The sequence below is a fragment of the Saccostrea cucullata genome, unplaced genomic scaffold, assembly GCF_032062105.1.
Source record: "Saccostrea cucullata isolate Sc308-1 unplaced genomic scaffold, CSIRO_AGI_Scuc_v1 ctg3041, whole genome shotgun sequence".
Lineage (NCBI taxonomy): Eukaryota > Metazoa > Mollusca > Bivalvia > Ostreida > Ostreidae > Saccostrea > Saccostrea cuccullata.
In genome coordinates, this window is record NW_026934316.1 from 8,461 (window position 1) to 35,843 (window position 27,383).

The following is a 27,383-nucleotide window of genomic DNA, read 5'->3' on the forward strand; positions in this document are numbered from 1 at the left end:
GCCGAAATATATGCATATTTTTCTCTTTACGTAATATTAAAAATCTATTAGTGTACATGTAGCTGGATTAGAATGGTATGCCTTTAAAAACAAAGAAATTCTAGATTTTCTTCTCTCTGTCTTTTCTCTGATTATTAAAAAATTAAGTGCTCTTAAGAGATAAATACCGGTATATATTTATTACTTGCATGTGCTTAACTGCTTATAAATATGCCTTGATATTTAAATCAACACAAATTCTAATTTTCAGTGAACAAAGACTAAAAAAAAAGAAGCAAAAGAATCACTGCAATAACGGTGAGAAAAATTACTTGATTGAATTTTCACATCCATTGGAAGCGTCGCTTGCTTGGTTGGTTCGGCCTTCACTATCGTCCAAGTTACCGATACCAGCGCATCGCAGCGCGCGCGGTTGGATGAAATTTTGTGCTACGCCACTCTTTCTCATCGATAAAGAAGGAAAAAGTAATTTGGCCGTTCAGTCGCGTTTTATTGCCGCTAAATTCAGCATCTTATCAAGCCACACCGTGTATCAGATACCTATATCACTAAATGTGTTATTGTTTATGCAATGGACAATAACTGCCTTGGTTTGTTCCCGAGGAGGCTGTATATTTCGAGTCCAATCACAACGAAGAGAGAGAACGGACCCTGCCAATTTGCACTTGACGCCCGGGGGCGAATTTTCAATGAAAAATTTTTGCTGTGTCGCTTGAACTTCATTTGTTAAACGAATGTGAGAGGGGACGAGGCGTTTGTGTGTCATTACAGTGTGGCAAAGGAGATCCTCGATTCATCGTATTGTTGGGTATAAAAGCCCGTAGTTTTGTCGCATGGTTTAAAGACGTTTCTTTCTTGTGCGCTGGTGTGTGGCGGCTTAAACAAAATGTGGCACACACCTCTAAATGTGTGACAGAATTTAGACGTGTAGATTTCATTCCGGGATATATGTATATGTTGTTAGTTTTTGTTTCTTCTTTACAATTCTACGTGTGTTGTCTGTGAACAGAAAGTACAGTGAAAAAAAACATGGAAGCTCCACCGTGGATGTTTATTTTTTCAGTGCTGATGTCCATCACTTCAGGTAGGTTCCGAGTTCACGAGAATGTTATCTCCTCAGGTTAATTGTTTTTATTATCATGGGTTATCTCTCAATTAAACAATGATTCCAGATTAATGGTGTATACATACTATCATGCATTACATTGCTATCACACACGTCGTTGTTTGAACACTTGAAATGAAACATTTTTGTATCATTTTGGATCATCAAGCACGATCTAAAAATTATCTAAAAGCTGGATACAGAGTGAATGCCAGTCAGAACTAATGCGTTTACTGTCTTGATAGTTAATGAAATATCAGGGATAATAAATATTGAGCCGAATAAAAAAGAACTTTAAAGTAAAACAACATGATGATGCCGGAAATGATAACGAATTATCAGCGATAAAGAAGGAAGATAAAGCTTTCAATGTTATTTCAGCGATTGAAGATTAAATTAATCAGAAAAATTGTAACCGTGCACAACAACTTAAAAAAATATCAAAACGGATTATCGTTAGAAGTATGTATTAAATGAGCCTCTACTGTAAATCTCTTTATCAAGGTTCTATTAGACCGGGGCTTAATCGAGGTTTTAATGATCTCTTAGAAAAAGCACAGAAACACACGAGAAACAGACCTTCATTAAAAACTCTAAATAGCAAAGACAGTACTATGTGAATCCTAAGCCCCTTGACACAAGTGTTAATTCAATACTGCCACTTAAAAGTCGATATGTATCTGACTAGAAATGCCAATAAACCCAGGTAGAATCACCGGAGACTGCAACGGGTATTACGACAATCAACATCAGGTATTACGACAATGGCCATTATGCCAGAAACGCGTTTTATCTATTGTTTTCATTTTTGTGATTTGTGCGTAATGATAAAACCTGTCACCAGTGACATCGGAACTCATCAACTATTTATGCTAATTAAGTTATGGGATTGTATAAAAGATCCCACATTATATGCACGTATATTCCAATTATGTCATCAAAAACATCTCGCAAACCCATGAATATGTAAATGAAAGGATATTTTTCTCGGGAAGAAGGGCTAAATTATAAATTCCTGTTTATGTTAGGACACGATTGTGTATGAAAATTGGACCTACACTTAAGACTGCTACAATGAACTAGCATTTTTTCTTAATTATTCTCCCGTTCAGACTTCAAAGACACAGAATTATAAAGGCACCCTCGGTGCAGTGACACCTTTAAACTGCTTGACCTGTAGACTTAGGAAAATACAAATCCCGAAGAACTGTTTGAAGGCGTTAAACAACTGATTTCAAATATAAAAGTCGGTACTTTTATATTCTTACGCTTTATATAGAATATTTCGAATCTTTATGATTTCCTCACGACTATAGGGATGTGCAATAATTCCTATCACGAATCTATTTCTAGAAAGAAAATAATCAAGTAAATCCTGGGCTAATTCGGACCTTGTCTTTATTTTGGTCGGTTCTATCGCGTGTAGTAGTGACAGGTTAATCAATTAATAATGGTTCCAATACATATTCTACTAAGAATAATTTTTGTTGTGAGTGATCGATTTTTTTCTCTCGGTTTAGATGGCCAATTTCTGCTGCTACCATTCTCCAATCTGTAGAAAATCTCTTTTAGCCACTTAACAAAACGTAATATAGCCAGAAAGCATTGATCATCGAATGTGTTTATATCCAACAATGGCAATAATTCATATGAAATATGACTTGCTGAAAAAGAAACTGAAGAGACTTCAGATTTCGCAAATGGGGAGGAATTAAATTTCGAGAATTACAATTGTAACAAATTGAAATCAACCCGGTCATTATTCAAAGCCTTTAAAAGTGAACATTGTAATAATTGATAAAGTAAAAAGATAAGCCCATCATGCAAGAAAATAATTTATCTGAAATATGAAATAAATGGCCAAACAGATAGCTGTTCTAGTATTACTCCAGCTAGGGAAATCTCTAGACGGTTATAGCATGCCTACTGCTCGGAGAGAGACCATTTCACAAATGAAGTTACATTACATTGAGTAAATTCGTTGTCATTTTCTATCTTCATTTGCCGTAAAAGAAAGGCCAGCATGAGATAGGCCTTTAAGTATCCTCTTGTGTAATTAGTACGACCAAAAACAGCGAGTAGCCTCTTGGTCGGTCTAATAATGCGAACAATGGGATTGATGAGAGAATTGACCTTAAATAAAAACTTTCTCAATAGAAACTTACTTTAACTAAAGCAAAAGGGAACAGATTCTCTAGGGAGGGGATTTTGACTCTCTATACAATGCTCATGGAATCCCGTGGGAGAGGAATAAATAGCGCTGGACATAAACAGTATGGTTTATGGTGTTTTCGCTAATTGTCGTGTCAAAATCGGCTAATTGAATATCTGTGGCCACAGCATGCTTGTTGATTTCACACCTAACAGGTAACAGTGTTGTCACTGGACAGGTTTTGCCAACCATGAACAAAGATGGACAGATATGCTTGTTAACAGCAATTGCTATCGTTAGTCACTAAACATTCGGGTCGTTGTAGGTTATCATTCGCTCTATGCTTTCAGAATTTTTGTCGACAAGTTTGCTTTATTTGCATTCAGACAGGAAAGATTTCAATGCGAAGATTTTTCTGACTTATTCAAGTTATTGTATGTATTGCTCAATCATGATAAGATTCTTTTGCCCTCAGTTTCTTCTTTTTTAACGAAATCCTCTCGTGCTAAGTGACCATTCAGATCGGGTGCACGCACAAAAAAATCAATTTTCGACTTCCAAAACAATGCTTTAATCGACCTGAAACCACCAAGATCAACCTCTAATCGCACTAGATTTTGTTCTTTACTTGTTTTTCAATTACAATATCCGTGATTATTATCTAGTTACTTGTTTTTCTTGCCTTTTCTAGCCCCATGTCTAAAAGCACTCTTTTCACTTCTCTCATGCATAGTTTCTATATCGCTGCCAAGATACACTAACCTCGAAGAAATCCGGTTTGTTTTGTTCATTAAAAACGAAATATGTAAAGGTAAAGAGAATTTTTTGCCATACAAATTTGAACATTTTTTTTTTTTGGATTTGGTTATCTGGATTTCTCACCAAAGCTTAGGCATTAATAAGAAATTTGCAAAGGGAAAACATGTCATCGGTCATGAAGTTGCTTCTGTTAAAACAACAATCTTTTATTTACCATGTATATTACTGGGCAAACAGAAATGGCTTTTCTTATTACCACAGCTGGGATTTATTAGGGACGCTGAAAATTTCTCCCAGTATCCCAAAGTTTATTTTACATCTCGTGTTTCTTGTACGAAAACACGGATCAGGATTTCTCCAAAGTTTCGTACACAGTAGCATTATGCGCGTGATGTAAGACACACATTATTTTGGTACCCACCAAATTTACTGCACACGATGGTCCGTATTTATGTTAGCTTTAAAGAATCATTCTCCTTATTTCCGATAAGACAAGTTTAATATGTCAAAACAAACAAGGAGATGTAGTAACATTTAGCTCTTAATATTTGGCTAAATGATTAAGAGGTGATTGAAGGAGAAATGTAAACACACACGTTTGAAAAACTTCTGGTATTCTTGATCGGGATGAGTCTCTCATTAGACGCCAATAATCGGCTTAGAATTTCGACACATACCCCGCTGTTTAATGTTACGTGAAATTTAATAAGTAGAAAACAAAAAGGAAAATCTTTCAATCTGGGCCTACGAAGTTGTGTAACAACAAAAGGGAAAAGTGCTTTTCTCAGTGGTGTGTGAATCTAACACATGTAACTCAATACAGTTTAAAAAGAATTTGAAATATTTTCTTTTAGAATCGAAAAGAGAAAAAAAAATCGTGGGAATAATTAATCAGAGATATAGACAAAAATAAATGATGGAATTCTAACGATTTTAAATCCTGAAAAGACGGAAAAAAGCATACATTTATGTTTCAAACAATAAATTAAAAAAAAAACTAATTCTAAAAATATTTTTGATTTAATTTACTTGTAGGTAATAAGAAATTTTAGTTTAAAAATAGCAGTAGAACACAAAACCCTTTAATCGGAAGGGGTCAATTACAGAATAAATTACACGAAGCCATCAAACACTGATCAATACACATCAATGTGCGCTATCTGATTTTTCTAGAGCTTCTTGTCAACAAGACGTTCATAAAACCGACTGCTTTTCTCTAATGGATGTTGTTTAATCAAGTTTTTTATGAGTCTTCCCCGCGATTTACCTACTAGATTTATTGATTCCCCTCGATACTCATCTAATTCTTTTGTGCAGTTTGTTTGAAAGTATACATTGTCTTAACCAGTGATGTATCAATTCTCCATTTTTTTTTTTTTTTTGGAGGGAAGCTCCTTACGTTTAATCAATAAATTTAATACAACATTGCTTTGTGTGGGATTCTTGCACGGACTTCTCTTGTCAACCCAAGAAGCAGACGTTAAGGACCGCCATTACGAAGCCCCGGTTTCCTATACCTGATCAAATCCCCTCTAATGCGAATTTGATTAAGATTTTTCCCTCGCTGCACAAAATCCCCGGATAGTTCAATCCGATATCAGTACCTATTGTACTACTGCAAAGAAAGCAATTGACAGCTCATGGTATAGTTTCGGGGATAAAAAGTCCTCCGATATAAGGGGAATTATTGCAGGCTAAAAGCCTCAACTTATACTTTCCTAAAGCCCTAGATGTCGATTGTCAAATGGATGATGTCGTTCTGTTATTGTGACAATAGAAAGGAAGATTAAACCACGTAGTTCAGCAGATATTACTGTCAGGATTTTGTGACAGGGAATTAAGCGAAGATTTATTGGGTATAAGAGTCACCATAAGCTAGATTTTCTTGATGATTCACTCCTACATCCTATAGGTATAATGCAACAAAGACAGTTCTTGCTGGACATTGTCCTTGAAGAATCAATCATTTCAGCATTATTGAATCTTTGATATGTCGCCAGTTCATCTGTGCTTGTAATTTTGTTAATATAAATGGTGTTATTATAACCCCTGTAAGACCTCGGTCATCCAAATATGTTTTACCTCGTTCCAACGAAAACATTCTGTTCATTTCAATTCTTGGCCAGCAACATCATGCAGCCAAAAAATACCCCACTTACCTAGATGTTCATCTTTATTTTTTGTTCACCATTTTGAAGCTTCAGTCGTGTTTTACAACATTTAAATCTATTTTCTTTACGATAATATTCAACGCTACATTCAAATTCAGATAAACCTTTTAATTTTCTTCAATACTGATTTTTATCATTGCTTTAAAATTGAAAATATAGCTGCCATGCACTGATGCTTGAGATAACGATGCGCTTATGTTGATAAAAACGCTTAGTGGTCCCAGACAATGTTAACACAGATGTGATTTGGAGAGTGGTAATACATAGACCGAACAGTGAAAAGATTCAAAATCTGTTATCATAAGTCATTAGTTTCATTCAATCAAAGCTTTTATCTACTGTTATGCTACCACATAGAGAAAAGCGCAATCAATATTGACTAGAAAGGAAAACTGTGAAATGTACATCATTTCGAATAAATCTCTTGTTGTGTTGACAGATTTACGGATAGGATTTTTTGGTATTAGAGAAAACGATAAAATAAAATAAAAATGAATTAGTTTTTCCTATATTCAGAGAAAGTCGTTAATATAGGTCCTAGGTCCGAGAACAGCTTAAAATGACAGTTGTATTTTCTATGCGTTCAGACAAAAGTTGACAGAAAAAAACCATGAGAATAAAAAAAAAATTCTTCTTTCTGCATAAACAAAAATAATGAGACTGTCACAGGGCAGAGTTCTAGACCAGACAACAATTTGTTACGCAGACTTGGTGATGAAAGGTGGACACACAGGGTCATCTCTACCATCTGTCTTCTGTCACTCCAGTAAAATTGGGACTAATTAGATTGTACCTGTGGTTTACTATTAGTCTCAGCTAATTAGGTTTACCATCAATCGATATGGAGTTGTATAATATCCCTTAATAAGCCCAATGGCACCATCTGTCTTGAACTTCCCTTGCGTTTCCTCAGAGGCCCCTAGCCCCCTAGCCAATCAATGCTGCATCCACAATATACAGCATCTTTAATTGGTTTAAATGGTCCATAAACAAAACGTATTCAGAGGAAATTCGGGATAAATGCGGGTATATAAGTATGATTACTTGTGGCTTTTTTGTCCATTATTATTGCTATGGCGGTCGTTATATGCGAGAAAAAGTACAAAGTAATGACTTCATTGAGAAATTTTCACGGGAACTTGATAAAATAAAGAGATCGTAGAAACTTTATTGAAATTTGTAGATTCATCTTGTGGGAATGTCAAATGCAAAACTGAAGTAACCAAATTAAAAATTAGGCTATGGTATACAGCTGTATGTTCTCTTTTATATCCTGCTACTATATAAATTTACAATGTGGGAGTTTTATGCCATATGTTTGAAGGACGTATATTCATAAATTTCATCTAGATACTGGGAGTTATGATAATCTTCGGTGTCGACATTTGTGCTCATAATTAATAACAACAGTTTTAGCTATAAATGTTGCAAGTAGAAGCATTTTTACGATAAATGTACCGTAATCTAGTCTGAGTAATAAAATAGAACAAGATGATACATTTTACGATATCCATAAACAAATGCGTCATTCTCTCAATGCATAGCCTTAATTATTATTTATTCTTCCTTCGGACGAGAGAAGTTTCTGATGAAGTAGTTTATACAATAAATATACATTTGTCACCCATGTATTTTTTGGCTGTTGTCAAAATAATATTTTGAGCGCTCTGACACTTTAGCCCCAATTTAACCTCCATAAAAAGCAAAATTAAGGACACACCACTGGTAATTGGAAACCATCTAAACATTTATTACCTTTGACATGTATTTTCTTTATTTTTTTTTTTTTTTTGGACACTGTGACTCATTCATTTTTTTCACAATTCTAAAAAATATATATTAGACACACGTGAGCCGTGTATTTTAAATATTAGCAATATTGCACTTGGCAGTTTTTCTTTTAAACTGTATTTATTTTGGATTATTGTAAGAAGGGTTATTAAATTTGCTGTAAGAAAGTAAAAATACCCCGAAGGATAGACGATGTTGTTTTGTTTTTTTTACCTTAAATGGACTGTTTTCTCTTTAAATACATGTAATCAGTGAAGAAAATTGTACAGTTCTATTTAAATAAATCAATCTTTGGGGAGATTTTCTCCTAAGAGGTAATAAGTATGCTGTCGATCTTTAACAGTACACTTGGTCTACAATTCAGATTTTCTTTTCATGACGTCACTGCATCTCATTAACTCTCTGATTAAGGTTTTTCCTAATTATGGCTTCTGCGAGAGAGGCATCGCTGCTGTTGAAACCAAAGTAAGAACTGATGAAAGACACACAAAGGGAAATCTCCAATAGTCAACAAGGATAATTTTAGACTTCTTATTTTCTGATTCCAGCACGGACATCTTTGTGGCGAAGCACATAAAACATTCATTATATTCTGTGTATTGTATCTGCATGTTATTTGATATTGAAAGAAGACGAGACTCGGCATTAGCAATACAAGAAAGTCCTATACAAAGTAGATTTACAAATGCAAATTAATCGGATTTTGTTAGTTTTCTGCAATGTATATTCTATCCGACATTACCGGTTGGCTTTTTAATACAAGCTTTTTTTTTTAATTTTGCTATTCAATCTTGCTTTTCATAATTCAGGATAGTAAAAACTAACAAGCATTGTTATTTCCAAAGGCGTTGACGTCATATATTTGAACCTTATTGAAATTTTTCCTAATGAAAGGAAGATTAACAGACGCTGCCTTCTTTATTAATTTTTCAAGAGCGGAATCTTTGAATTTGGAAGCTTTTATGTTTTTTAATGAAACATCGGAACCGACTTTTTAAGGCGTAGTGTTTTTGACAGGAAGGTTAGCAAGCCCGCATGGTTCATGTCAAAGCCAGTACTTCATAACTATAGCCTACAACAGGCATCCTGAAAAACAGCATGACGCAATTTTTTAAACTGACAAAAAAATTATAACATTTTTAAACAGCTGCAAAACGGATTTAGGAAACTAATTGAGTTTAGAAGAACTAAACGTGTGCCACCTACCAGTTTTGAAATTATTAAGTACCTAAATTCCCAGAAATTATTTTTGTGACTTGAAGAAGAGTACCTTGATAGCTGAAGATTTGTTGAAATGAGACAGTCTTAATGAGCGAAGCGTTTATTACTATACATCTCAATAAAAGCAATGGATATTGACTGGTATTTTTTAGACATAAAGTAAAATAGACGATGAGACTTTCTCAGTTGTTTTATGGTGGTGCCTATTTTCTTTATATTTATCCTGGGCCTACAGTAATTCTTGCGGATAACAATTTTTTCTCCCAATTTTGTTTTTACGACCATCATAGGATTCCGCCGTTCGTTTGAATGTTCAGTGGATCCCCGAGATTCGTTGATTGATGGCTACCGTTAGATCCCCATTTGCCGAGTTTTCAACGTTATTAGTTTATTATAACTTGCTGAATTTTAAATCGGCATTAGATCGAACAATGAGCATTCATTACAAAAGCACGACCGAATGTCTTAACGTTTAATAAAATCTTTTTGTTAGCGAGGCCCAAATTCCCCTGATTTAAGCTTCGACGATACATCGCCAATGAAATCCAGGGATTCATTTGTGTAGATCAATCAACGTTAGTCCGGGTTTGTCACGCTCGTGATAACCTGACTACCACAAAGATACAATATCTGACGGGAGCAGTGTTCTCAGCACCAAAAATGCTCATTCGCTTGTCTTTATCTTATTTATCACAAAAGACGTACACTGCGACCGCGCATTGATTGGCTCTTGGGATACGTATTGATCAGAAGTCCATTGCATTCTCGTATTTGCCAAAAAACTTTTTTCAATTTATCTTATCTTACCCTTTTAAGAATTGTTTCAGCGTAGATAGAGTTGTGTAGGAATCAAATGGAGGAATGGATAAGTGATTTTTAAGCGGATGTGTTTACGCATCGGGAAGTATTCCCACTGGAGCAAGTGCTATGTTGTATTAATTTTTTTGCTTATTACCGTCAAATAAGATTCTGCTAAAACCGAGAGCCAGACCCGAGTCTTTTTCCTTGATCTCCTCTCTCTATAGAGTAGTTGTGAAATGTTTTCTGGTATGTTTTTCTCCTCATCAAAGGCAAGATTTCCTCATCAAGAAGGTTCCAGCTATCAATTAAAACGTACATTTGTCCTAGCCAAAGCAAACCCATTTTTTCAACAAGCTTTGATTTTATGCTCTTTAGAAACAAATGCATCATTAAAAGATACAATGCCCAACATTTTGGAACAATGTATACTGTTAATTACATGCAATTTTGTTCGTGTTACGAACCACCCGTTCGAGGTTAACATATGTTATCCGTCTCAGATCTGGTTTGGTTCTTATATTAGACACTTTGTCATGAATTCCAGTATACGTGCAAATGCGAGGCGCGCCATTAATTCTTATGAAAAAAAGTCATTAAAAGTATTATGTCTTGCTTTCTGATTTATTAATATAATAAAATCTACTTGGTATGCCTTGACAAACAAGGAATCGTATTCATAGCTCAGAAGATAAACATCATAACAAATCCTTGATTAATGCAAATATTTCTTTGATATTCCAGTGGTTTTTTTTTTTTTTTTTGGTATTTTTAAAAAAACAGTTATTGAAAAATATACATGATCTATGAGGGTCAAATGTCTCTTCTCCTGAAAAGCAAGCGTCAAAGTGAAACGGAATGTTACTCGCGCGCTCACCGGTAGACTCGACTTTCCAACCGGTGAAGCAAATAAGAGTTTCTAATTATTATAATGACCCCTCCAAACCCTTGTTTCATCGGAAATAGATAGAAAGCAGGATTGTGATTATTATGGCGTGTCTCAGAGTTTTCAGCATGATTCACGCGCATTTTCCTAATCAATAAAGCATGCATCAGGTAGCGTTGCTATCATCGAAAGCAGACGACAAGTAATGGACCCAAATCTGATATTATTCGTGACATAATTGTTCTAAAGCAGAAAAGATATTTTTGATGATACTTTGACGAGGCTGGCTGATGATGGATGCGAATTAAACATTAGGGCAGCGATCGTCATTTGCAGGAGTAATTTATCAGCAGTGAATCCCTCTCAGAACTGAGTTTTTTTCTTGCTTCGATACATAGAATTGATTGGCACAAGAATGACAAATTGGAAAACGGCCTTCAGCAAAATTACAACATTTTTCATGCACAGCCTCTGAACATATATCTTATGTCTGGTAAAATAATCAAATAAAGGATTGGATATCGAAAAGAGATTTTCTTCACAAAAAAAGTCATTTACAATCTACTTAATTATCCAGCCGTGCTAATTGCCTGCAAGTTAATCTAGATTTCTTTTCACCTATACAGTTTTGGCTCTATCAGTATAGGAACCATACACTGTTGATGTAGTGAAAACAGATACTCGTTTCAATGTAAGCATTTCAATGCATGGTATCTGCAAAATGTTATTGAACAGAAATAAAATGGCTGTGCCTGTCATTCCTTATAAAGAAGAAAAATATTACCATAATTACATCGTAATGTGTGTAGCTGTACTGTTTTTGAACTTCCTATCTGCATTTGACTTTTTAATAGTTATCATTGCAGACTTATGATGGTTATGCAGCATTTTTCCTATAATGTTTATTTTCTAGATAGCATAGAGCGGTTTAATGGACACGTATTCTATGATAATTCAACGGGAAACATAATAATTCATTTTAGGCATCTCTGGAGATTACAGTTGGTAAAGCGTTTCCATCCGCGTCTATCCGATTTTTGCGGTGAACAGCAATATGCATGTTCCATGTATCTTTTTAATGATATTGAAATATAACAATTTTTAGCCATTTGCAAACATTTTTTCCCCGTTTTCCAATCCATAGTCGAACAGCATTATAAACGTTAAGTTCGGGCAGCTGGTGCCGTTTTCTAGAGTAGACATAAAAAGAAACATACATAAACAGCTGAGTTTCGTGTCACAGATTGCAAAGGTCCAAATTTGATGCATGGTTGAAGAGCTTTGCTCTTTTTCAACTCAGACTTGGGTGTGACAGTATTGTAGTTTTAATTTATAAAGATTGTTAACACTAAGTACTCTGCTAAAAAGAACAGTTTCATGACAATGAGCAATATTCAGTTGTGGGTTTTGAAAAACAGACGAACATGGAGAAAACATGAAAAACCACAATCCCATGTGCAAAGTGCAATTAGCTTTGCGAACATTTGTTAAAACGTGAGCACGTGCTTTGTTTTAATTGTAAATGGTGCAATAAAATGAATATCTATAGCGTTCCTAATAAGAGTGCATGTACAAAGAATTATTTTCGCCAACACGCTCGCTTTATTTGGCATCATTACAACATGGCTTTAATCCACCATGCAAAAAAATCGCATAAAATCACGTGTATCCGCCTAAAAATGTTACAGCAGTATTTTTTTGCTGTGAAAGTAAGGATGTGATATGGATCCCAATCAATGATATAGTTTGCCTTGGGGAAGCCACTACTGTGTCATCGTGGGGCGCAGATCCTCTCTTAATCACGGCGAAACGTAGCTCAAATTTTCCGCTTCCTTGAAACTTTTAATCATTTTATCGATTATGTCACACACCGTGCCGTTATAAATGATTTTTAATTGACTTTTTTCCCTTGAAAATGAGAAACTTAATGAAACTTTGAACGCCTGTATTTCGCTTTCTGTTTGGTTGCATGTGTCAAATCAATGAATGAAAGTACTACTTTTGATGTCTAGATATATTCACCTATTTACATTTCCAACAGTTTTCTTTGAAAAACAGTTTTGAAAACTCTTTGAGACTCAAGAGTGCAGATTTCTCGTTATTGACAAATGAATGCAAAATTTGCCAACTGAAAGTGCCTTATATGATGAAATCTCCAGCGGTTTTCTTTGTGCCTGATGTCAATGGGCAGAGGCTGTTGGAAAATACCGATACATTTAATGCCCTGTGTCTACCAAATCAAGTCTAGTATCATTTTTTTTAAAATTATTACTTTTTTCACCTACAAGTTAATTAAAAAATAAGGTCAGACTGTCTTAGTTTGTCGGTTATGATGCGGACATTTTAACGATAGTTGAAAAGTTGGACAATAGTAACCCCAGAACAAACTAGATTCCTGAAATATATTTTTTGACTTTTTGTTTTTCGTGGTTATCGAATCTGACGTCAGAAATAGTACTCTTCAACTTTTCATCGCTGTGTTGCATGTGGAATACATAATTCAAAGAAATATCACTTCATTAAGAACATCTATATGCTCGTGTTTGGGAGAATAAGTTTTTTCCCCATTTCTTGGTAGACTTTGATTTTCTCTAATATGATTTATTTATTGGATTTGCCGATCGGGACCCAGGTAGCTTCCGTGATTTCCTCCCAATCAATTCACATCGCCACCACGACAGGAAGGGTTCACAATCAAGTAAAAGTCAAATTGACACGGACACTAAATATTTGATTATTTCGTCTCTACTGGACGCTCTTCTCACGTGCACGGACGGAAGTTCTCTTAGCGAGAGTAATATCTAAAACCAACCAAGTAATTCTCCCAAGATGTCGACCTGTCGTCACACCGTCATTACTGCTCGCCGGAATCGCGCAAAAAATGCGGATTATGAGAATGCGGCCACTGCAATATTAATCGATTTCATTTGCTGCGGAATTGCAAATACACATTCCTGGTATGATCCAATTATTGCTCAATCAACACCCGATTGGTCAATATCAAAACACATAATGACTTTGATTACTATAGGAATCGATTCCCGTTCTTCTAATAAACATAGTTTCAATCAAAACGCCTTATCAAAGCCCTTTGTATCTTCGATAACAAACAGGTTTATCGCACTGGTTTTCATAATGCTTGAGCAATGTATCTTTTTTTTCTATAAACTGAGAAGAAAAGAATGAACCACTCGTGTTCATTATGAAATATAATACGTGCATGGTGTAACTTCGTACAGTTTTTATAACATTTGTAATGTATTGAATTTTAATATTTGTAGTCGGTAAATATTGTTAATATTTTTTAAGACAACTACATTCTATTTTTTAAAGGTTAAAATTTAAGATTAATAATTAAAAAGTATTTCATTGACTTAAGAGGTTATCTGTTGAGCCAGTCACAATTTGACATCCGTGCAATTCTTCAGAAGGTCGCAAGTTTCTCTATAATAAAAATTGGCTTATTTGATTTATAGATTATTATAGAATACTTATGTAAATAGACGAGTTATGGGATAGAGAGAATTATTTCAGAGTAAATATTTGAGCGTCTGTTGCCAGTATTTGTGAATACTAAGAGGTCTTTATTGCATCTGTATGCACATGCACAAACGTACAGGGATACATTTCAAATCATTTGAATTTTTTTGCGCTGTAAGCCGATTTTCTTACAAATCTCGCATAATTTATCCATTAATAAGTAAATGAATAACCCTTCTCCATGCTTTTTTTCTTCGTTTTAAATGACCAAAATTGTTTTAGCAAGAAAACATTAGCTGTCATTTTGTGATTTATTTCTCTTCCACCATGATGTTAAGACCGCATAAAAACCCAAAATAAAAAATACTGGATTTCAAACTTTTCTATCAGTCTGTATTCAGGTCGAAATCCAACACGTCTCACAACAATTATAGGGAAAAAATTCAAAAATTCGGAAACCAGCCCAGTTGTTTGCAGACGATCGGATATCTTTGGCGGGAAAATGAAGCACCTGCTTCCGTCAGTTTTTATCCAAGTCACTCATCCTTAGAATACGAAGATGTGACTTTTAGTAGCAAAGTCGTAAAATCATTTTCTGTGCCACTTCTAATAAACGTCTGTCAAATGCCTCTCGAATATTTGTATTACGTAAACCGAAATGAATACTTAAAGAGAAAGTTTTTTTTCTTTCAAATCTTTAACATTTCTGTCAGGGGAAATAAGATTTAAATTGGTTTATATCGTTCGTTAGATGAACGAAACTTGGAGATAACGAACAGTGAGTTACTATGCTCATAAAGTCCATTTGAAATATATAGAATGTGAGCAGAGCCAATACGACTGTGCGACCTCTGAAAGAGAGGTGAAATAGGTGCCCCGGAGGAAAAAACATCCCATGTCGACCGGTCACACCTGCTGTACCTATTGTCAGACAACTTGTGTGAGAAAAATAGCCTAACAATTCGTATGAAAGACATATAGTGAGAGATATTGTATTTGCTTTCAAGGTCACTGAAATGACTGAAGAAATTGAGAAATATACTCTTTGAGCTAGATTGTTGATATTCTTGTTTAACCAACTTATTTGCCCAAAGCCTGTCTCGTTTAAGATAAGTATTGTTAGTTCGTGAACACGCTCTTGCATATCGAATCCTCTGCGAGACATCTATAAACTCCACATTTAGATGACATGGCATTTTGCTACATATGCGAAGTTTAAGGTAGAAAAGTTGAAGTCTTCACCTTTATTATATAAACTTTGTAGTTAGTTTAAAAATACCCAAATTTGAAACATATGTATCAGAGTCTTTGATGTCCAAGATTTCGAGTTCAACGGAGTACTCAATATACAAACTGAATACTATTTATTGATAAAACGTCGTTGATATTTCTAAATGCAGAAGTAAAGAACATAAAAAAAAACTTCTTTTTCAAGCAGAAAATTTTGAATAAAGTCTGCTTCATATGAATGCAAAAAATTTCTGCATGCTAATGATGGGTTAGTACCCGTTGAAAATTAGGAATTAAAACAGACTGTTGGGGAACTTGGATTCATTAAAACCAAGGTTTATTATGTCGACTTTATAGTTACTAATGCAAAAATACCCCCAAAAATATATTATTTCTCATAAGACTATTGCATAATTGAGTTTCCTATACTGACTTTCAAGGTAACATTAGAGTAATGAGTTCGTAATTTCAGAAGAAAAAAAAATTAAGAAAATTTAAATAATTAGTATAATAGTCTATTCTATTTAAAAATCCATTCGAGTCGAGGTAAACTTTGCATATCTGGATACCACAAATATAAACGAATTTTAGAATTCAATAAAAAGATCAAATATCAAAGACGAAGGCCAGGTTGTTTCAAAAATCAGACCACGTCTGCTGTCATCAAGTGACATGTTCTAAATGTATTTGCAAAACGCCATGCACTACATGACATTTTAAAGAACTCTTTGTTTTTCATATCAATGGAAGTTTCCTAAATGGTTCACAGTTTTGAATGATTTTAAATGAGACACATACACTATAAAACGTTGAAGCAGTATATAAGTATTCAGAGTTTTCTAAAAAAAAAATAAATAAAAAAACATATAAAAAAAAATCTTATTGAAAATAATCAAATTTGATCAATTTTACGCTAACTCATATATGTAAGACATACATGTAGAATAAAGCGAATGTGTGGTCACCATATAAAATTCTCATACTATGTCCTTTAGCTGCCACCGTACAGTTTAAGAGTTTTCGTTGGCGTTAGGAACATCTGTAATTGTGACACAAGGGAGAAGACAAAACTGTTCCTGGACTTGATTTTCATTAACATCCGCTCATATAGACGTAACAATATAACAAGTTTGATATAAAAGTCATTTCCACATCTGTTACTGCGAAAAAACGGAAGCCGGCTGACTTCCAATTACGAGCAAGATGGTGGCCGTTTTGTCACTAGTCGCTTTACTTAATCTTTCGTCAAGTTTAGAGATGTCCTTGCGTATTACATTTTAATTGTTATGAATGCATTTTCTTTGTCTCCTTCACAGATATTACTCTTGTAATTTCTTGGTCTGGGGGGGAAATTGAATTTTCGATGTCTTTTAGTATTAATGACTTATTTCTTGTGTTTTGTAGTGTTTGCCTGCACATTTCCAAAAGAGTGGCATGGTACATGGTATCAGAATGTGTTTGGAGAGCTGTCCATATCAGAAAGAGAAATCTCCCGGAAGGGTGTTTGCATTGAAAACGTGGGAAATAAATTCGTTGTTTCAAACAGGTATTAATCAACGTCTGTTTCAACCAAATCATGTCGTCTGCGTCTACCAAGTTAGTTAGCTGGTCCCCAAAGGTCGGAAATCGAATAAGAACCAGTAATTGAATTTTCGAAAACGAATATACGTAGCTTTCATTAATTGTTTTTTGGGGATCAATCTGTTTTTTCTAGACATAATAAAGATGTCAAGTGAGTAGACAATTGGTCATTTTGAAAGACAATAGTAAGATATAATTTCAAGAACTTTATATAGTTACTAAATTTAATTTGCTACTAGTATTGCACTTCAGTAAAAATTGTCTGAAATGATAAGTTGAAAATATTTTTCTCCAACGAATGTGATATTTGATGTTATTAGATAAACAAATATTTCTCTTTGGAATTTTTCATTCTTGCACGTGCAAAGTTATATTCCTTGAGAAAGTTCGCGCCAAAGAATCATTTGTTATCATGGCTTTTGTTATATTGAATTTTGAGTATGTGGCTTAGAGTTATAATGGTACATTGTTGGAAAGTTTTTTCGCCATAACATTTAGATAATATTTTTACGAGAAGCACTTTAGATAGGCAATCACTATAGTTATTTCGGTACCTAAAAATTAAGAGAGGTGTAGATTTGAGAAATAATGATAAAACACACACGATGATCTGTTGTATTTTCAATATAGCTTTATTTCATTATTTTTTTTATTTTTTTATTTTTTTTTTTACATTTATGTAAAATTTGTAAATACAATTTAAACTGACCAGAAAACACACTCATTTATTAGTGTTCCAATAAAAAATAGTATCGCTTACTGCCAAGTGTAAAATAAATGGCAAACGGTTGGCAGTTTTTTTAAGGTCATCTCGCTTTCGATAACTGTTTTATGATCAGCAAAAATCTCGTTAATGCCAAAACAGTTTTTGGGGCCTCTCTCTCTTATCTTATTTCTTTACGGCTTTTATCTTATTGGTCAATCTAAAATTCTTGGCAGGTTTTTTTTTTATTTTTTTTTCAATTATTGTTTTTTTTTCAGGGATCAAGAGTGCTACAGGTGCCTGGTAATTAACCCTTGGCACCAGAATGTAATTCAATATAAAGAAAGTGAGTAGATTTTCTGTTTTCTTAAGGATTTGATGTGAGAACTTTGAATGCAAAAAAAAAATATTTTAAATGTATGGATGACATGCACTTAATAGAGAATCACAAAATATTCACATAATCCATAATTTATATTACAAACAGTTGCAGACAGAGGCATACATTATAAATTATGGCTTTCATGGTTAATTCTAGAAGTTATTAAAAATAACCGCGATGTTCGTCTGGCTTGCCAACACTTTAATTGCTTCAAATATATCTTTCATACTAGAAGCATACATTTATAAGTAAAATTTGCACTTTCCATGCCTGTGATTTTAAAGTTAACACGGGGAAAAAAATTAACTGATATGAAATGAAAGAAATTATTGGTTAACTGTCACTTAATGTGAAACAATTTATTTTACGGACAATAACACGTGTTGAAAATATAAGAAATTTTAGAAGTTTAAAAACCCCTGCCAATAAATATCATCCCATACCACCCAGAGGGATAGACCGATTTAAACAAAAAATGCTTTTTCCACAGCACATTTCTACTCAGCATTTGTGCAGCGTGTTTTCAATAAATCGTTAGGCGTTTTTAAAAGGTTCTAATTGAGTTACCCATTTCTCTGTCTAAGGACATTTATGATACTCGGAAAGTCTCTGGGGTGTAGCAAGCTAACAAAAAAAGATTTCGCATACATATACAGAAACAAAGACGGGATTAACACTTGGTTCCCGATAATTGAGTAATATCCCGAACGGCAGCCAAGGTTTTTGTCTTCAAAACGTAAGCTGCGACAGAGAAAACTCGGGGGGATACTATGCTTTTTACATGGCGATGCCATGAATAATTAAATATGAACAAATGCCCTGGGGGAGAACTGGCGTACATTTTTAAGTTTGTTTTAAACTCAGGTTGGATTTTAAACATCAAATTAAGAAATGGAGTGATCTGTTTCGAGGGCAATATGTTTTCGATTCACTGGAGTAATGGGAAATCTACTTATACTCTTTTCGCTGATCAAATTCTTTATTATATGCAATTCCATAAATGTATTGTAGACGATAAAGTGGAATCATTATGTATAATATAAGAAGTCATTTTCTGTCTATGAAGGGCAGATTATGATTGTGGGTGCAGCAGACATTCTAATAACATAAGTAGATCCTCATACCCAAGATTGCATTTCTTGACTCTCTATACAGTGGGTTATTGCAATCAGACTGCTCTTAGCTCTTCCCTACTTTTGTCATCAGTTTGTCGTTCGACCGACTTCGAAGTACCTCGTGTTATTATCTAATATTTTTCTAAATGGGTCATAATTTGTATACGTCGTCATATACAAATTATTTTAAGTTACTTTTATTATTTTTTCAAGGAGATCGTAATTGCCTTTTCAACATCGGGTTTCCGACGATGCTTTTCAAAAGACATTATCAAAACTTATTTTTGGTTAAGAGAGATACGTCATTTCAATTCCGATTTTTGTTTGCAACTCAAAGAAATCAAGTTGGTGAATGTGAATTTGGGTCACTAGACCTTTACATACTAACTGTAGAAAATTGTCAATTACTGCAAATGAAGCATAGATACGGGTCAAAGTAATCATAAATGTCTTGTCCAGTTGAAACGTCTCGGAAAGTCTCGTGCATGCTCTCGAAAGGTCATTCGTATCGTTTTACCTCTTTTGTTTGTTCTTTAATTCATTTACACGTTTGGTCAAACGTTTGGGCGACTTAGATTTCCAGTTCATCTTTTAGCTATCAGCACGTGACTAGACGAAAAAGAACAAGTCTGAGAGCATGTGGAATGCCATCCAGTGCTTTCTATGCCCAGAGGACTAAAACTTAAAACCTTACACTGCTCAGTAAAAGACAAAATAATTGTGTCCAATAAAGCGATGAAATTAAGCTTCCATGTTCTAAGAGAGATCTTTTCTATTTTTGTTTTGTTCATAAAGCCTCCAGCGAGCTCGGAGGGTCTAATGATTTTGTGGGATCGCTGGCAGCTGTCCGTCATCTGTCCGTACACTTTGCATATTGCTGGTTTTTTTGTATTTATTAAGTAGCATTGAGCATAAATCTGGTGAAAGAAATGAGTGTTATACATCAAGATCGGGGACTGATTTCCTCAAAAATCAATAATGGTCCATAAAGTAGTAAGCGGAGAATCACGGCCATTGATTTGTATGTAAGATCAAATTATCTTCTACGATAAAACCTCCGCAGCAGAAAACACTTTCGGATGACAGTCTTCCCCCCTCTCGATCCGACGTTACACCGTAATTACTTTTTTTCTAGGCAGTGTATTTCACCAATACGAGATGATAAATTCGAAATAAACAACGAAAATGAGAGAAATAATTACCCTTAAGATGTTTGATGTCGTAGACTAATGTACGTCATGAAGACATAAGAAATTATCCTTGTTATCCTGCAATATAAGTCTTCAATAATAAAGCAACAACGGACTGTTGAGACCTTTATTAAAGACAAGAAATTAATTTAATGATCCACAAAAAAAGAAATCATCCTTATTAGAAGAAAAAATGGGGGTTTTTTTCCAGCGGAGGGCGGATGAATTTTATTACCGCGTGTTATTGTGCATTCTAAGGAATTTCAAAGTACACGGTTATATATATTGCAAATGTAAAATGTCGAAGGATTCGAAAAACACTCTTAATGATTACAGACTTATTATAGACCCTTAAATGAATGGTTTCTTTCATCTTTGAAGTACCACGCCGCTTCTCCTCCTCCATCAAAAATATTCTCCCGCCCACAAGAATTAGGTCGATGTTGATTTTTGCACATACAACTTCAAACATTGGAATACCTATATCCTTAGATTCATTTCACTGTTTATGATATATTTTATTCTTTTTTCATTCAATTTATGACACAAAAGATCTGTACGTGTCAGGAATATTTTGCCAGAGACGAACAATATTTCAGGTCGTTGGCAATGATACATTTGTTTGTAACATTACCCAATTTATATAACATGCCAATAATTATTATTCTGTACGATAAACATCTGTATCATTATGAAATGAACTACATTCATGAAAGTATATTCAATCTTTGTATTTGTAGGCTACTGTCAAAGGGAGAAGTCTTTAGAAGTAGCATGCCGTAGTATTAATGGAGATTATCCCCTCCATACCATAGTCAAAGGTAAAAAAAAATAGTATGCATTTGCTCATTGCTCAGATATTTAATAAAAATACTTTGCTATTCTTAGCAACCTTCATGTAAACTTTTTGTTTTCCTTGTAGTGCCTGGAAGCCCCGTTAAATGTCCTTTTCAGGGAAAATACTCGTTCTCCTATACCAAAAACGGAAGGGGACCATGCAGCAATCCTCAGTCTGAAATTCACGCATGCGCTGATGAGTCCAAATTTAAATTCGTTTACAAGGAATGTCAAGGCATTCCAGATACGAAAGAAAAAGGTACATATTCCTTTGAATATCAAAATGAATATCTTAATTTGTTGTGGTATACTTGTGGATTTTTTTATTGAATTATTTAAAAAGGACTATTTATATGAAAGGGTTTCAAAGAAAACTTGATCTTAAATGGTATTACCGGCGGATGTCGGATGCCTGGAAAATTTAACCAAACACGAAAGAATTGTATCATTTCAGAGGTTTATTTCCAATGTTTGGCCACTTGGGAGAATGGGGAGAAGTATTTATATGGCAGGTTTAGTGGTTCGGATGAGCTTTCAGACAGAGCCGATATGTACCGATGTTTTGTGAGTACATTTTACTGCAGCAGTGCATTAACGATACTTATGCTTCAAGGGTTTTTCGTGTCGATAATGCATTCTTAAGAGCACATCTTGAACTTATGCAATTAGTTGAAAGTACAATATACATTCTTTTCTCATTATAATACAGAGCAATTTTCAGCTCTCATTAACAATTAACGACATAGGTACGGCGTTTATGTTCTAATAAATGTATGAATAATTTTATGTGTACATAAATATATTTTTAGATGCACAGCTTATTTGGTTATGGAGGGGATATGTCTATGTCAGCCGATGCTTCCTGCCAAGGGCTACAAAGCCCCACCGTGGGGACATCTACAATGACTTTAGGTAAGTTAATTTTCCCGTAAGTCCATTAAAAAAATTTTTTTTTTCTAAAGTAGCAGCCCATTGCTCTTTAACGAAGCTCTCATGTTTACAACGATAACAAGTGTAATCATATCAAACCATTCAAGTTTATTTATATTAAATGAAGAAATCTATGAACAAATCATGCCGAAATCATTGGGCTACAATCCGCCGAGGCACCTGGTATTAAAACAACTGAGAGTCTCATAAAAAAGTATTACTTCAAGTGTGTGTTGAGAAAATATGTCTTTGTTTATATCGCATTCTGATTGATACCTGCAGAGATATGTTTGATAGGCATTCTACAAACGTGTTGATTACATAACCTTCTCCAGCTGCGTATATTACCCAGTAAATATCCCCCGTGATATATTACCACATCGATTTGGGAGGGACTTTCCTTTTTTGCCTTGCCGTTTGATGCTTTCTAATGCTGCATCTGTTTTATGCTATGCATGCCACGCCATGCGGGCCCTCTATCTCGAATAGAGAAAAAAAAATAAATGTTTTTGTCTAGGTTTCTTCTGATGGCGATATTCAAATGGAACCATCACAAAACTTTTTCTTTATGGTTTTGTCGTTCTGGAGCCAAGCTCATACATAACTAAGGATTTTTTTTAAATAGAGTAACGTTGCGTGATAAGTTTTCCTGAAAGATGCAGATCCATACATTCCAATATTTTTTACCAACTTTTCATTTGCATTTCATCATTTCAGTTTTCATAAAGCTTGACATATTCTGCTATCCTTTTTTACAGAACGATTCCCAACTCCTCCCATGCAGTGTCGATTTCCAGCCATATTTGAGTTTAGAAAAGTTTGGAGAGACCTGTCTGGAAGAACTCAGTTAGTTGTAGATGACCAGATGCAGGTGATAAGAATTAAGGATACCTACCCAAGCTACTCGCTGAACGCTGACGAAAGCGGAAGTAACGAGGTCAAACTTGTCATGCGCTGTAGGACATCTCATAGTGGAATAGGAAGTGTTCACAAATATGTCGTATACACAACGACTAGCGAATGGTACTTGTCATCAGTTAATTCTATTAAATTTGATATTTAAAGAATTAATTTTTAAATAAATATTCAATATAGACAATTTTTACTGTAACAGAGCCAGACGATGTATGTAAGTTAGCCCAAACGGTCAAAGTCGATTTGAAAATACTTAGGTTTCAGCAGTACATGTACATTTCATTTTATGAATTAATTTTTTGGATATGAATATCTCTACCCATACTTCGTACAGTAGAATTTTATCGCAAATAGAGGATAATGGAACCTTTTTTGTAGCTATTACAATTATGTATGAAGCCTCTGCTGCAATAAATCTATAATTTTGACATGTTCATGATAAAATTATCTGTTTTCTGACGTAGATACTAATATTTTAGGTCGTTTCAACCTTGCAAAAAATGATATTGAAATGTCAGAAGAACCACATGCTCACATAAAACATCTCTTTTTACCATTGCAGTGAATCAAAATATAGATGTTTACGAATAAAGAAGAAGGATTCCGATGGCAAGGTTTTAGAAATGGAGCTAGGTAGATACATACTCTATTATGAATTTAGTTTAAATATAATAGTGAATAAGATTCTTTGTGAAATAGGAAAATGAAATTTTTTTTTTGTTAAAAAATTTTGAGACCAGCCCTATAGATGAAAACTGTCAATAGTCAACGAAATAAATTTCTTCAATATTGTATTTCATTTTGTTTATTATTTCCTCAAAGGACAACCATTTAATGAAGAATTCAATGCTTGCGATGACAAAACATTCACAACAGGAGAAAAACGAATATTGATTGGTGAGTTATATTTTGAATTGCTAATGCAAGATGACAAATGCAACATATTTTATATATCCTGCACAGATGGTTTTACTACTTGTTTAATTGTCATTGTTTTCCAATACTCAAATGTAAAGGAGACTTATTGGTAAAAAAAATTATCCGATAAAACTATAATTATCAAACATTAATGACGTTTTCAGCTGATGACGTAAAACCAAGGAAATGTCCGGCGGGTGCAGTTGGTAGCTTTAAGTTTACGGACAAGACCTCAGATTGCGGCGGCCAATTCATTATCGGGTGTAGCACGCCTCAGGAAATTGTTATCCAGAAAAAATGTCCCGTCAATCTTGAATCAGGTGTGCTCTCCTTACAAGATTCGTTCATATAAACTAGAAGTTTCAGTATTAATGTCATGACTTGAAGTGTAAAAAAATTTTTAAAATCGCATTTTTTTAAAATTTATTAATTTGACCAATTTTATTTCGTAGTGAATATATGGGGATGCCTGTCGGACTGGATAGAGGATCAAACTCATTACGTCATTGTACAGTCTCCTAAACTTCTGAAGCCAGCCATGTGTCTGGTGAGTTTCGATTTATTTAGAGCCATATCTGAAAGCCAATCAAAGAAAAAAAAAGCACAGACTTACCCCCACGTCATTGTTTAACTTTGTTTTAGTAATCTCCTAATAAAGTCAATAAATCTGGCCAATACATCTTTGTTATGTATTAAGTCATGCTATACTATTGCTGCTGGGTTTTTAAACTGTAAAAGTGCTGCTTACTTAGATTGTGAATTTCTTAGGGATATTTGTAAAGTTAATTAGTACAGGGAATGCTTTATTTTGAATTTTCCAGTCCTTCACAGTCACCAGTGCTGGGATAGACGTTCAGGAGGATGAATACTGCATGAGGAAAACAACAGTCAGTCGATCGTCCATCAATTACTTGTTGTTTACACCAAAAGGTTTGTTAACGGTTCCTTTTTAAGTCCTCTTGGCCTTACTCTTTCTAATTGATGTCTATGCCCTCTATCCTACGCATTTATTCCCAGATTTAATGAACATGTCAAAGTATTCTTCTTAAGCATGCTTAGTGGGCGATATTAAATTTTAATCTTCGTTCCTTGATGTTATCGTGTTTCTTATTAGGTTTATTTAGAATTATAAACTAATGACGATGTTTCGTTGTAGGAGAGTGCAATCCGAACACACACCCATCCATCACGGAAAGTCCAAGTGAAATCACCTCAGATCGAACGAAAATTTCTCCTGACAGAGGAGGAACGAATCGAATTCAGGGATCTGAAGGCATCATTAACGCCGATAACTCCAGTGCAAATCTTTCCTTATCATTCTTCATTTTAGTTCTATCTATCGTGACACTATACCTAATGGTCAGGTGATAGTTGATAGATTAAAAAAAATCTTTATTATTCTCTAAAATTGCCGTCTGCTCAAGTGCTAAACAAGATATGACGTCATTCCATTGAAAATCACGTGATACAAAGTATCAGACCAATCAGCATCATCTACCTTCAAGTCGGTTCCAAGCCGAAAACATTTACAAAGGAATACTCGTATAACAGCATAATCTGTGAGCTCTTGGCAGGACATGGAGCAAACTAAATGGCATAATATTCATAAGAACCCTGACATATTTCAAAGGTTCGGTTTAAACATAAAGAGATCAAGTGATGGAAAAACTTGCCGCATTAACTTGCCAATAGTGCTACCGGTTCAAGACCGGAAGTGGAATCCATGGAACATTTTTTAGTGTCCATAGAAGGAACATGATTGTGATATATTTATTTTTTTCGTGCTTTTAGTCCCAGCCATGGCGGTACTAAGACGCGGTGCTAACATTATTTTTGTTGGATCTCATTATTAATTATATGATACAGATCTGTGAATTTTAATTCATTGCAAGCTCTGCTTTTGTCATTCCCACCATATCAATTTGAAATGTTACATTTCAGTGTCATAATTATCAACATAGTTTGCTGGAATTTGACTAGATGTTTGCTAAATTTAAATGAGATTATAGAAATGAGATTAAAGAAATTTTCATATAAAATAATACTCGGTAATAGATGAAAAAAGAATTCTAGGTATTTTGCCACACAACGATATAAAAAAAAAAAGATGGACTACATTCCCTGAAAGTATGAAAGGAATGCTGATTAACCATGTATTTTTGACACATCAACATTCCTATATATCTTTGTAACAATATATTGACATTGAAATGGTTTTGTGCAATAGAAAGCAGCAAACATTGTGCATTATATTCATATACAAGAGAAAAAACTTGTTAATCTATACCAAAAGCATAATACTTTAATTACTACTGTATATTTATGTTCCGTAACTACTGTATTATGATATCAAGTATTTTTTGCAACGAAGAACTGAGTTTATTCTGTTTATGATGTTTTGTACATGAAGGATGAAAGAGGTGGTAGAATAAATGTATATAAAATGGATGAATTATACAAAATGGTGAATCGTATGTGCATGTGATCATTTCATTTCCTTTTATTGTGTTCAACAGATTTGTATCCTTATTAAAACTTCGATGGTTCTACGTTCATTTAACATGAAGTGAACATCTTGCTAACTTAACTCAAAGATAATTATTAGAAAATATGAGAGCTTCATAAATTTTATCAAAGTAAAATTTGAACTTTTTTGTCTGTCATGCCCTTCTTTGCACTACCGTCCTCTTATCCTTTTGTACTCCTTAGTTAGCTGGACCTTTGTTAAAAGAAAAGGGGCTAGATGTTCTTGCAGTATTAGAAAAAAAGCCCCTTCACCCTTTTCAAACAAGTTTATGTTGTTTACTGTATTTTGCAATCAAATGTGACACAAATTTTCAGTATTCAACGTTATTTAAGAAGAACGCCTCTTCAGGTAGCATAAGTTTTATTTTAATTTGTAAACTCCACTTTTCTGTTCAACCAAAGATCTAATGCTTTTCTTTGTATTAAATTAGTACAGTCCCCATTTTAGTGGTTACACTGTCATGTTTTCATAAGAAGTTTTAACCAGTGCCAATAGAATGAATGAATGTCTTGACTTTATATTGTATTTTGTTTTGTTTTTTTCATGTGAGGAGGTATAAACGCTAGGTGTCAGTACTTTCATTTCTGTTGTTACGATATAGAAAGTGAAAATGAAAGTTGTGACAAATTGATATATTGTAAAATTGTACATTACTTATTATAAAAACGAAATATAAAAAAATAAACAAAGTA

The 27,383-nt window shown here is 34.1% G+C and overlaps 1 protein-coding gene across 1 annotated transcript; it reads left to right on the top strand.

Annotated features, from left to right (window-relative positions):
- Positions 1-409: 409 nt before the first annotated feature.
- Positions 410-27,383, top strand: LOC134240458 (uncharacterized). The gene is made up of 14 exons (XM_062722542.1): positions 410-1,084; positions 16,998-17,139; positions 18,156-18,223; positions 21,305-21,385; positions 21,487-21,660; positions 21,856-21,965; positions 22,211-22,313; positions 23,090-23,354; positions 23,809-23,879; positions 24,069-24,143; positions 24,329-24,484; positions 24,617-24,711; positions 24,986-25,094; positions 25,321-27,383. The coding sequence occupies exons 1-14, from the start codon at positions 1,030-1,032 to the stop codon at positions 25,530-25,532; spliced, it is 1,716 nt and encodes a 571-aa protein (XP_062578526.1). The 5' UTR covers positions 410-1,029; the 3' UTR covers positions 25,533-27,383.

Coding starts and splice junctions, on each gene's coding strand:
- LOC134240458 (XM_062722542.1), top strand. CDS start 1,030: ATGGAAGCTCCACCGTGGATGTTTATTTTTTCAGTGCTGATGTCCATC. Junction 18,224..21,304: donor TGTAATTCAATATAAAGAAA/GTGAGTAGATTT, acceptor TTGTATTTGTAG/GCTACTGTCAAAGGGAGAAG. Junction 22,314..23,089: donor GACATCTACAATGACTTTAG/GTAAGTTAATTT, acceptor CCTTTTTTACAG/AACGATTCCCAACTCCTCCC.